Source organism: Petaurus breviceps, unplaced genomic scaffold, assembly GCF_028583685.1.
Source record: "Petaurus breviceps papuanus isolate PSGF00001 unplaced genomic scaffold, PetGlider_PUasm1.0 164, whole genome shotgun sequence".
Lineage (NCBI taxonomy): Eukaryota > Metazoa > Chordata > Mammalia > Diprotodontia > Petauridae > Petaurus > Petaurus breviceps.
In genome coordinates, this window is record NW_027185735.1 from 10801561 (window position 1) to 10814912 (window position 13352).

Below are 13352 nucleotides of genomic sequence, written 5' to 3' on the forward strand. Positions count from 1 at the left end.
TTTTAATATTCAGATTGCTTTATAATTTGAATGTGTACATTGATTTTGCTTAGGCATCTTAAAAAAAAACAGCATAAAACAGAATCCTGAAAATTAGTCTATAGACATAAGTTTCTGTGCCTTATAAATTTTTTTCTAGTTGTCCTAACAACTCAAAATTTATGTATTTGTATGGTATGGTATATGTATACCTCCCACTGAAGTCCTCTTTTTAAATTCAGTGGAATTTAGTCTTTGTGTTTACATAAAACATTATTTCATTTATTTCTCTATTTAGGTTCAAGAGGACCAGGGCATCCTTTGGAATATCAGAATGCCAATGAGAGAGGAGAATTATCTTATCCCCACAGAGCACCTTCAGATACTGGATCTCTTTCACCTCCATGGGACAGAGATCGTAGAATGATGATTCCTCATTCAGGTATGTAAAGTTGGCCAGCTGAGAATCTAAGAAGCAATTGGCATGGACTCTGTACCTCATTAGAAGGTACTAGTACAAAGGGGAGGGAAAAGTCCAGTAGAGTTAGATAAATTGATTGGGCACATGATACAGTATCTCTTAAAGACAGCATTCTTTGAAATAGTTGAGTCCCTGTAATTCAATGAACGTTACCATATGCTGTAGTGTAAAGAACACTACTGGGAGTCAAGTCTTCTTGGCGTTTAATCCTTGTTCTGACATTGTGATACTTTGGACAGATCAACCTCTCTGCCTTAGCTTCCTCACCTGTACAATTAGGAATGTAGACTAGGTAATGTTTTAAGATCCTTTCCAGCTACAAAAGTCCATGAACTACAGTTCACCAACTTGGACATAATACTTTAGGGACATAGCTGTTATATAATGTGCTTGCACAGAAAAAAAAATTTTATTAAAAATATGCTTCTTCAGTTTCCCCCAAAAAACTACATTGACATCATGGGCAGTCAAAAGAAGAGAATCATTATAGTTAAGTATTCAGATTCCAAGAAGTAAATCAGTCATAGCCTTTGTAAGCAGAATAGTTTTATGTTTTCTTTTGTTGATAGTGTAAGTTTGTGTTTGTATTTCTTAGTAGTTTAAGCCATTATAAAATCATAAACCAATATAGAAGTTGTATTTGTAATTTTCAGAGCTAAGTAGATTGAGAACATTTCACCTTTTTTTAATAGTTTGCCCATTTTGATGTACTGAGTATGGGAAGATTTTTTTTCTCTTCAACAGTATTTCCAAGCAAGGATTATATTAAAGTTAGAAGCCATGATTAATATTACTGGTTTTTTGTTGATCCCTGGAAAATTCAGAAAAAAAAACTGAAAATAATTAAAATAGGCCTTGATTTATAGGTTACCCATACGTACTGACTATTGGTATGTGATTCAGCATCCAAAGGTGTTTGCCTTTTTTCCTTTCTTACTCTTCTTTGCAACATATTCTCTCTCTCTCTCTCTCTCTTCTTCTCTCTTCCCCATCCCCCTCTGTCATATGTAGACACATGCACACACTCACACATGCAGAGCATGCAGTACCTGTAGAAATTATTGACCTGGAGGGACACTTTCATGGAGATGTAGAGAAGAAAAGGAGCACCTTATTGCTAGCAGATGTAGAGAGGTTATGGTTTATTGTTGTTCAGGGCTATTTGCTTCCCAGTCTTCCCTCTAACCTTAACTCCCAGACCAGATCCAGAACCTTTGCCTCTCAAAAAAGAAAAAAATATTCCTGTACTTTTGAAAAAGCTATATGTAATGGTGATTCCTATTACATGTTCAGTCTTCTGTTGCTGTTCTTGGTACATTAAAATATTCACGTTTGTTGGTATTTAATAAATTCAAAAAATAAAAAAAGTAGAATAAAAAAATAACCTTTTGTTTCACAGAAAAACTCAGGATCATTAAGAGAAAGCCTCTTCATTTCTGGTACCAGTTGATTGTTCATTGTAGTAACTTTCTAAGAGGGAGGGGTGTGTGTGTGTGTGTGTGTGTGTGTGTGTGTGTGTGTAGATAGACAAATTATATCAGATGCACATCTTCCTCTATATCATAATCTGAAAGGCACTGTTCATCTTAGACCAAAGACTTTTGAGTGATTATGGATCTCATTTAGGATGCTCTGTAATGTCCCAGAGCATGATGCTATAAGTATATAATGTCATCCATAAACAAAAACATCTGGAAAACTTCACCATCTATAAAGAATCCCTCCTTGATTTGGACTGTGTGATCTCCTCTAAAACAGTGGCAAGCATTTTTCCTGATTCATATCTCACCTGTTATCAGGTTGAAAGGTAGTGTAGTGATACGGCACTGGACCCGAAATCAGAAAAACTTGGGTTCAAATCAAGTCTTAAATTAGCTATGTGATCCTGGGCAAGTCACCTAACTTTTCTGTGCCTCAATTTCCTCATTGGTAAAATGAGACAAATAAGGTCCCTTACATCTCTAAACCTATGATTCTATGACCTTTGTTGTTCTACCTGTAAATAACATTTTGTAGTTTTGAAATATGCATGATTTTAAAGGAGAACCTTTATGGTGGTAGCATTTTGCTTTACCAAATCAAATACTTTCTCATAGTCAACAAACTATAAACATGGTCACATTATATTACAGATGCATTATATGTCTGTCAAATGTGTGATGATAAAGAGGTAGTTTACTTTGTAATGGCACTTGTGAGAGCCTGGTTGTACCCTTCTAATGCTTCAGTGTATGCATAGATTATTCTCATAAACGTATGTCCAGAGGCCATAGCATTCTGACCTTTGGGACATATTCCACTAATTCTGAAGGTCTCTGACTTCACAAGGTTGGGCTGTTTTATGCCCTTGGGAAACTAGAAATCAAAATCATTATGGCCAGAGGCAGCCAGGAAACTGTAATAGAGGCAGACCTTGAGTCTAATTGAGTCCCAGAGAGCTTTGTTGCCTTTTTTGAGAGAAGAAAACCCCTCAAACTAACCTAACTTATGTATAGGCTACAGGGATGTAAAGCCAAGCACAAGCAGCTTTCCAGAGGATGGCTACTGTGAACAACTTTCAAGGTTCTGATTACACAGTATAGTGAACACTCTTAGTTACTCAGTAACAAATCAGAGCAAAACATTCACAGAAAATCAAGGTACAGCATTCACAATGTTACAACTTATCACAGAAAATCAAAACACAGTTATTCACAATGACGTAATAACTCAACAACTTATCACTAACATGGCCACATAGTTTTCACCAAAGTGGTCATAGTTTTGAACAGAGTACAATCATTTAGTCAGTCAATCACTTAGTAACTCAATCATTCAATCATAAAGTATAAAAGGTCAAAGTCCTCCACCCATGGGGCACACTAAGTTACAAATCAGTCACTATTCAGTCATCCATCACTACTCAGTACCCTGTTAATGGGTAGTGGAAAATGCACAGGCCATACAACTCCTTGGTCACAGTAAATCACAGTTTCATCAGTCACTACTCAGTACCCACAGAAAGGTCTTTTCATCTTGACTCAGGGCAGGCTCTCAGCTTCCATGGTCCCTCTTCCATGGTCCCAGCTCCTGCCCAAATCTAACCACCTGCTACCTGGGTTCAAAGGCAGACAGCTCCCAGCTCCTCATCCAGCTCTCTGTGCAGCTCCTGCTCCACACTGGAGCTCACAGTGTCCAGTCCATCTCAGATCCTTCACAGCGTCTGTTCCTGGAAGAGAAAACTTAAGAGCCATGGACAGAGCGCCCACACCACAGATGCTTCCTCTGGCAGCTCCAGCCGGCCCCTCAGAAGCCTTCAGCAGCTCTGTTCTCAAAATCAAAATCACTTTCTCCACAGAAGTTCCAGCTCAGCCTTCGAAGTCTCATCCCAAGAAGTTCTGACTTTCCTAGCTTGTGCTTTTCCATACATATGGCATAGCTCCTCCCTGTTCAGCCCCTTCCTGTCATATCAGCAACAGGGGTTCATGCCTTCTGTTTTCTTTAACAGAGGCTTAATTTGAAACTAGGTACTAAGTACCTCTTAGCTTTCCAATACAAAGGGATCCTCAAATTTATTACTATTACAAGAGGAGCTCTGGTAGGTAGTGATCCTGTAAGATATCCTAATTATTCTCCCTTTCTCAACTCTTAACCATTCTAATCCATCTTCCATGTGGCTGCCATAGTAATTTTCCAAAAATGCAGGTCTGACCATCCGCACCCCAATAAATTCCAGTGGTTCCTTTTTACCATTAGGATCAAATTTAATGCATCCTGGCACTTGATACTCTCCACAGGGCTCTCTTTCAGAACCTGACCCCTTCCGACCTCTCCATTCTTATATATTACTCACCTCCTCATCCTCTTTGTCCCAGCCACACTGGTCTACTTGCTATTGCTCACATATGAGCTTCATCTCCCATCCCAGTGTCTTTGAGCTGTCTGTCCCCCATGCCTGAAATGCTTTTTTTTGTAGTCTCTGCTTTCAGGAATCCCTGGTTTCTTTAAGGACTCAGCTCAAGGCTCCCCTTCTGCTGTAGGGAGAAATTTCCTGGCCAGCCTAGCTGCTAGTGCCTTCCCATCCAAGGTTGCCCTGTGTCTGTTTGGTTTGTGTCTTTATGTGTATATATATATATATATATATATATATGTATATATACACACACACACACACACATATATACACACACACATATATACACATATATACACATATACACATATATATGTATGTATGTAAGTTGTCCCATTGGAATGGGGATTATTTTACTTTTGTTTTAGCACAGTGTACCTATGAGTTTGGGCACAATGTATCTACGTATAAGTGCCAAATAAATGCTTGTTAATTGATTTGTTGAAGATTGCTATGCTGAACTGATATTTATATGGCATTTATATTATGCGTATGTAATCTTAAGTGATCATTACAGAAACCTGTAAAGCAAATATTCTAGGTATTATTAGCCCCATTTTGCATATGAGAAGCTGAGACACAGAGGTTAACTGGTTTGACCTAATCATGCAGCTAATAAGTGTCTGTGTTAAGAATTGTGATTGGAACTCAGAATATTTTTATGTTCTTTTACTGGATCTCACAGAGTAATCACTCAATAAACAAATTGAATAAATAAAGCTCAGTAATTCCTACAGTATTCAAATGATTGAAATACCTTATTGTCAGCAGCATCTTAAGAGAATGAGGTGTTTCATATTAATTATTCAGGTAATTGAAGCTCGAATGTGAAGAGTTTTCTAAAATGTCTATATACTTTTTTCCTACTTAAAACAGCAAACAATGTAATTTAATTTTATGAATATGCTCTATTATACTAGATAGCTTTTTTGGTCTCTTCTGAAGTCAGCTGGCCACTGTTCTATTTTTGTCGTTGTGTTTGCCTTTAACATCCTCTCGTTTTCTTCTCTCTGCTCTCAAGAGGTTTTTATTTCTAATTTTTCTGTGGCCTGGAAAACCTGATAACTAATCTTGTCAGCAATTTTAGGGTAACTGAGAGTAAGGGAAGCTGTTAAACTCCTCAGGGAGTTATGGTATGAGTGTAAGACTTTGTGAACACTATTTCGGAAGCCCAGAGGCCTTTCTCTCTTGGTTTGGGTTCAGGGCTGTCTTCCAGCAATTGGAGGTTGCTGGAATTCTGACCTCTGAATGGAGTGTTACTGTACTCGCTTTGTTGTTATCTCCCTCTACTGACAATTCTGTTCTGCCTCATTACTTGCTTTGTTGGCAGTCTTTTCAATTTACTCTTTCTTTACTTTTAGTTAGATTTCTCAGAAGCTTTTAAAATTTCAATAAGGTACTGAACTGCCATCCTAACTCCAGAAAAGGAAGCTTGGCTTAGACTAGTGCTTTGGTCTATGAAATTAGCTATCTGATTCTCACTCTGTTATAAATTATATGGAAGATTGGGGCAAGGTACAACTTGGGAAATAGGAAAGCTGCCCAGGTAATTGTGCATCCTGTCTGTACAAATATAACTTTATTCTTTTGTTGAAGCAAATTCCTAGAGCATCAGTTATTCTCATATTAAAATTAAAGTACAGCACTCTCCCAGGTCCCTGCTTTCATTCACACTCTGTGGTTGGGGCCCCACAGGGTCATATGTCTATTTCATTCAGCATTCTAGGCTTAATGCTGAGGGATTGAGGTTTCTAATATTGTCACTCTGAGGGCAGGGGATGTGTTTCCTGTGAATATCAGTCAGCCAGACTTCATTTAATTACCTTTTAGAAAAGGTATTTACCTAAGGTAGAAGGCAGGAGTGGATAGAAAGCTGACCTTGGAGCCATGAAGACTTGAGTTCAAAATCCACCTCTGACATATACCGGTTGTGTGACCCTGGTCAAGTCACTTAACTTAGTGCTCTGGAAAGCTCCCTAGGACTACAAGATACAGAGTTGATGCCAAACCCTATCAGTGAAATCACAAGTCCAGTTCTTGTTCCCCCATTTACTGTACCATTTACTATAAGGTGGTATAACAAGATCAGTTGGTACAAAGAATTTCTCTGGAGCAGAGGTGTATTTTTCCTTTGCACATATGAAGAGTGGGCTCAGACTTCAAGTGAAAAGGTAGTAAGGCACATGTGTAAAGTATATATGGGACAGTGTGGTACCTCATTGATCCTGGTCACTGAAAGCCCTTCCCTTTGTAAATAGAAATTGTGCCACTGGGGGAGGAGAGAGAGAGACATGGATACAGAAACATAGTCTTTCAAGGAATGAAAACAATCTTGAGGAACAGGCTTCCTGGCAGCATAGAAGAGAGTCAGCTATGGACTCGAGAGAACTAGCATTGGCATTGGCACTTCAGAATCAAGCTGAGAAGAGCCAATCCTGGGAACCCAACCAAGTAACCTATCCAGCAGAGGGATTGTACCCCAGGTGACCTGTGTGAATGTTCTATGAAGAGGAAAAAGATTTCCAGGACCTGTAGTACCAGGAGCATTGAGTTGTGTATCCTACATGTGTGCTTCACTACCATTGGACTTTAAACTCAAGCCTGCTCTTCTCATGAAACTTTGTGTATTTGTGAGAGAATATACCCCAGGTTTATGAGGGAGATATTTTGACCAATTTTTCTCACTATTATCATCTTAGTAAATGCATTTGCTAAGAGCTAATTGTGTTTACCAGTTGATGATGGGAAGCACTTTGATGGGAGTTCATGAAATGTTAGGGATGGAGTATGATTATTGAACTTCAAGCGAGCAGCTACCATCTGGGGTCTCATTCTGAAAATATGGGGGCAATTTGGGGAAGTTACATAAGCATGAGTCTTCTCTATAGTCCATAAGTATTTGACCTTTCTTTTCTATTCCTGAGTCATTTTTCAACATATTTTTGCCCTTTCCTATACCCACCTTTTCATTGAAATTACCATGTATCAGAATATTTAATTTGGAAGAACCCATCAAATTCTTAAATTTATTTATGTCTTGCATAGATGTTGATGCATAAGCTACAATTATTTTCATGGTGTACTTTTTGCGAATGCTTATCATGAGCATGGCAATACAAGGCAACCAAATGCCCCATGAAATTACATTTCTTATTATGTCTGGATGAATAAATAAAATCAGTTCTGCCAACTTTTCACCAGACTCTCCAATGAGAATCTTTCCATTTTAATTTCTAGTTGTAACCTTCTTTTATCTTCTAGTTTCATTCATAATAAAAATATCAAGGTTAATACAGTTCAGGTCTTCCAGTGGTATCTACACACTTTGGTCATTGGACAAGGACCTTGGATTTAGAGTGCCACCATCTCTATAACAGGACGCTGCATATAATTAGCTGGGATGGTTCTTGGAAAGCAGATGTAGTCTGTTGCTGGTACCAGCCTTGAAGCCTTGCCAGCATGGCAGAACCCGACAGATACTGCTCTCTGCTGGCACAGTTCTTCAAGAACTAGGAGCTACCCTGAGACAGCAGAGTAGCAATAGTCCTTGATATACATAAAATTTCACTCAGTCACATGTGTGTTTATGTTTTTCTACCAGAAGATTCATTTTGTCTGGAAGATTTGTTCTTTTTGTTTTAGGGGAAAAAAATTATCTCGAGTACTGAGAGAAGTGTGTTTGTAAGTGGGGAGGGGGCAGGGGAGGCACAGTGTTAGTCACAGCTGTATCTAATCTGCTTGAACTCTTGAGGCTGTGTGTTTTCCCCTATGAGCTTGTAGATTCTCTCAGTGACTCACCAGCTTTGGTCATTGTCATTCTGTCCCCGTCTCCCTTCCCTCCAAAGTGTCAGCCCTGAGCTGCTATAGTGGGAGCTCTCTCTCTTTTGTTGTCATCTCTTCCTTCAGTTTGACCACAAATATGCTGAATTAGGCTCAGTGATGTCTCCATAGAAATCAGAAAATACCATGGAAATATTAATAGAAGAATAGTATTAGTTGATATGATCTCATTCTTACAAGTAGAACTCTGATTATTAAACTATAGACTCACTGTGCTTACATGGTTATCTATCATTTTAGGTAAAAGTGGCTCCATACTTTGCCACCAACACAACTTTCACATAGTTTTAAGTGAAAATGCCAGTTGTAATTGGATGATTCATAATGCTTTTAAAAGTGGTATCTGAATTCAGCCTTGAAATACAGGGGATGTCAGAAAGAGCTCTGAGTCATAGGGGATTATATCCATTAGATAGATTTTTTTTTTCAGCAAGAATTCCCACATTCTTAGTTGCTAATCAGTAGTACACAGTGTAGGAGGAAGGAAGGTTTGAGAAGCTGCCCACCAAGATTATAGCTCTTTCCTTGACTCTTTAGTAGCAGGATTGTCTGAAGATAGCTGGAAGAATCACTGTCACACCCACCCACTGCAAGCAGCTAGAATTGGGGGTTTTTCTTTTCCCCTGGTGTGCTTGAAAGTTCTTTGTTTCATTACAAAATGTGTCCTACTACAAAGTTGGCATATGCAGAGACGGGTAATAGGAGGATAAAACTGCATTTTGTGAAATTATCCTTTAGAGAGGAATAGGAAAATAATGATTAAAAGCTATAATGTGTTTATCATTGTTTAACTATGTCTAGATGAGGTGGCGTCCTCGGAAATGGAATCCAGCAGGAATGATAGCAAAGATGATTTTGGTGTAAGTACTGAAAACACCCTAACATCCCATTAATGTCCTATGTTTGTAATGTACCTCCATGCTTATAATTACAACTGTGTTGGCATCTTCTGACCTGTCTTAGGAATTTTCTGCTTATAGATTTGGGGTTTGGGTTATGTTATTAGCTAAGTGAACTTAAACCTCCTTTTGTTTTTTCTTTGGATACATGTTTTAAAAGTATTATTGTCTAATATTGTATATTACATGTAATATTATTCTAATACTGTTTATTTTGTTTACTTTTATTGTTCAATATTATAATACATTATTGTTTAATATTATTATTATTTAAATTTATTATTTAAAAATTGGTAATCTTGGTTTTTAGCCTTGTTGGAAATGCTATCATAAAGACCTCTCAGTTTCCTAGTATACTCTTTACAAAAGAATGCTTTTTAGAGTTGTTTCTTGGTGCTCTTGCATTGTAATTATATGTTCTCTTTATAGATAATATATCACTTTGTTTACTAAAACTATTTTCTGTTTAGTTAATGAAGTATGCATGAAAGCCAAGAAAGAGATACATAGTATGTTATTAGGAAAAATTGTGAAATCTTCTCAGGAGATATTTTAGAATAACAGAGATCTCTACCCAGGATGTCTTGGAGCCTTACTTCCCAAACTTTATTTTTTTAATTATGCACCCTTATCAAGAAACACAATTTTGAACATTCACCCTAAATATGAGTACATTTATAAATTATATGCATTTTCTATTGTACTAATAAGCACATGTATTATAAAACTTACACAAAGTAGAAATGTTTAAAGGGTGAGATAAAGATGGAATAATAATGATTCTAGAATTAATAGGGAACTAGTAGAGTTTATAGGGTTAGCAGAGTGACATGAGCAGATATTTGCTTTAGGAAAATCACTTTGGCAGCTTTTTGGAGGATGGATTGGAGAGAGAGATGAGACTTAAAGTGGGGAAAAGAAGTAATTGCAATATTACTGCAATAATCCAGGTCAGAGATGATCAGGGCTTGAACTTGGGTTTGGGCTGTGTCAGGTGAGAGAGCTAAACATATGTGAGATGTTGTGCAGGTAGAAACAAAATTTGAAAATTGATTGGCTCTGTGAGCTGAGGGAAAGTGAGGAGTCAGGGTTAATGCCAAGCCTGCAGATCTGGAATACTAGAAGGGTGGTGGTGTCCTCAACAGAAACTGGCAAGTAGGAACAGGGTGGAACATGGAGTTCAAAACGTCCACTGGGCAGGAAGTAATTTGGTGCTGGAGTTCAGGAAAAAGATTAAGGAAATCTACAGATCTGGGAGTTATCTGCACAGAGATGATGATTTAACCCATAGAAACTGATGAAGTCACCAAGTGGGATTGTACAGAGACAAGAAGGCGCTAAACAGAGTTCTGGGCCATACCCCCAGTTAAGAGATATGACATGGATTATAGTCCAGCAAAGGAGATTTAGAAGGAACGATCAGACTGGCAAAAGGAGAACCAGTAGAGAAAAGAATAAATATCTGGGAGGAATGAGTAGCCTGAAGTGTGAAGTGCTTGTGAAGTCAGGAGGAATGATAGGTTAAAGCGATCATACTGGACAATGAAGAGGTCCCTGGTAACTTGGAAAAGAGAAGTTTCAGTTGCGTGAGAAGTCCAGGACAAGGAGTGGGTTGCGAACCAGAAGGATGGTTGTGTCTGTGGAAATAGGGAAGTTCAGAAGAGGCGATTGATGTAAAGTTAACGTAATCATAAACAGTCCGTATCTGTGCATCCCGTGTTGCTCATTCTTTTCACTGAAAAATTAAAAGAGGTGCAAGGAGTTACTCACAATCACTGCCCCAAAGCTAAAAATTCATTCCTGTGAAGATGGGGAGGAGGAATTACTTTTGCAGTTGCTACTGGTACCTGGCTCAAATCAAATTAGATTTTAACTATACTGAAGGGCCCATACCCAGGCAGCCACTTTAAAGGTGAATGATGAGAGGGGGAAGAGTCCTCAAAAGTCCTCAGCATCCCCCTTAGAGAATAGATAAACTTTGTGATCCTTCTAGACCTAAGATTTTATGAAAAAGATTGTTACTTTTTCTGTCACTGTAGTTTGTCATTTGTCATTATTAACAGAATTTAAATATGCCTGACCCATCTCTCGTACCTCAAAGTGAAGTAGCTGGCCCAGGCTTTGTTCCACCACCTCTTCCTTTAGTTCGAGGGGATCCAAGAGGGTCAAAAATGAGAAGAGGACCTCCTATTGCATCCCCTCCTCAGGGAAGTATGTATGGACCGCCAAGGGGCTACTTTCCAGCAAGCAATTTCCTTGGCCCACCACATCCTCAATTATCAAGTATGTCACTTTTTTTACTTATGTTGGTTTTGGAGAGGAAAGCATGTGTCCATTTTTTTCACTGTTCAGCATATATTCCTTAAACATCCACTGTGTGCAGACCATGGTTCACGAAATAATATGGTTAGAATTTGTTTTTCTCTGGTATTGATTTTGAACTAACTGTTTTTCCCTTGAATTTGGAAAACTAACTTCACTTGAATGCTGGGATTTGTGTGTACTTTGTTGTTTGATTATTTGTTTTATTCTTTATATTTATTTCATATATCCTTGCATATTTACTTGTTGACTCCCTATTAGAATATAAACTCCTTGAGGGTAGTGATTTTTTTTCCTTCTTTGTATTTGTATACTAGTGTTTAATCAATACCAGACAGATCATTTGCCCTTTTTTTTTTTTAAAGCAATCAGGGTTAAGTAACTTGCTCAAGGTTACATGGCCAGTTATTTCTGGGTGTGGTGCTGAGTGTCTGAGCCTGGGATTCGATCTCCAGGTCATCCTGACACTGGAGCCGGTGCTCTTACTCGCTGTGCTACCAGGCCACCCCAGATCATTTGCCCTTGCAGTAATATTTGCATCAGCTTGGTAGCATCAGCATAGAAATGATGATTACAAACATGGGAGCTGATGAGATTACTAAGTGAGGTAGTATAGAAAGGGAAGAGGAAAAAATCCCCAGGACAGAGCCTTGAGGGACTTGCATGTTTAATGGTCCTGACTTAGGTAAAGAATATTTTTAAAAGTAGTACAAAGTGGGACAGCTAGGTGGCATAGTGGATAGAGCACCAGCCCAGAACTCAGGAAGGCCTGAGTTCAAATGCTGCTATCAAACACTTATTAGTTGTATGACACTGGGGAAGTCACTTAATCCCAATTGGCCTTAAAAAAATAATATGAAGTGACTTCCATAAATTCTCCCTGATATTGCCATTAGTGACTTTAAATTTGCACAGTATAAATCACAATTCCAAGGTATTAAGTAAGATTGGTTTTGTTTGGAGAGTTTCTTGATAGTAAGATAACTGAAGATGGGGGGGGGGGGGGCGGGCAGTGCCACAAGAACAGGTAAAGGGAGTCTCTGATCTAAGTAAAACACATGACAGACACTGGATTCCTTGTGTGATTGGCAGCCATGTGGGGGAAAAAATTTTTTTGTAAAACAAATTTAGACTCAGTTTTATCTGTTTATGTCTAACTGTTTCTTCCTAGTCTGTCTGTTAAAATGTTAGATTTTTGCTTAGGGAAAAACTGTAGTTGGAGCTGAAATTATGGATGTGCCTTTATAATTGTGTATAAGATGTAATTGTAAATGTCATTGTTTCAGAAAATCATTTGTTAAATCAATCTAATTCAATGACACAAACAATGTTCTTGTTATGTGCAAGGCATGTCGTCAAAATGTAATTATTTTAGTGTCAGAAAAACTTAGAGATTTATGGTCAATTTGTTACAAAATATGTATTGGGATGCTGTAAATTAGTGACATTTTTCATTTATGATGAAGTGGAGCTATTTAAAGCTAAAACAGATCTACCAATCTCTTTAAACAGTGAGAAGTGTCTATCCACCCAGGGCCTTTCCTCACTATCTTCCCGCAAGAGATGGATTTTTCCCTCCACCTCCATATCCTGAAATTAGAAATGAGCAATCTTCAGGGTTGATTCAGACTTCAGATGAGCCTGCTGCTGATCGCCAAGAGCCACAGCAAGAAACTTGACAATTTTTTTTTTGTTTCACCAAAAGTAATTTATGATATATTTTTTAATCATCTCTCATTTTAAGTTTAAGTAACTGCTGTTATTTCACTGGTTTTACTGTTCCTCAAATTGAAGTTTGATGAAATAATAATTTTTAGTGTAAGGTTTTGTAAATAAAGATGATTTAATTGAGTCTTAAATGAATATAAATTTTCCCTTTGTACAAACACTCTTTATATGCATTTGAAATTTTGCATTTTAACTTGGTTAACCAGACCAC

At 37.9% G+C, this 13352-nt stretch overlaps 1 protein-coding gene across 9 annotated transcripts in view; it reads left to right on the forward strand.

Moving 5' to 3' along the window:
* Positions 1-13282, forward strand: part of MIA2 (MIA SH3 domain ER export factor 2) — a 481197-nt gene extending 467915 nt beyond the window's left edge. For all 9 annotated transcript variants that reach the window (XM_069082299.1, XM_069082294.1, XM_069082295.1 and 6 more), the window contains 4 exons: positions 278-421; positions 8994-9052; positions 11155-11374; positions 12926-13282. In XM_069082299.1, coding sequence (XP_068938400.1) covers positions 278-421; positions 8994-9052; positions 11155-11374; positions 12926-13092 — 590 coding nt within the window. In that variant the 3' untranslated portion in view covers positions 13093-13282. The remainder of the gene's footprint in view (positions 1-277; positions 422-8993; positions 9053-11154; positions 11375-12925) is intronic.
* The last annotated feature ends 70 nt before the right edge of the window (positions 13283-13352 follow it).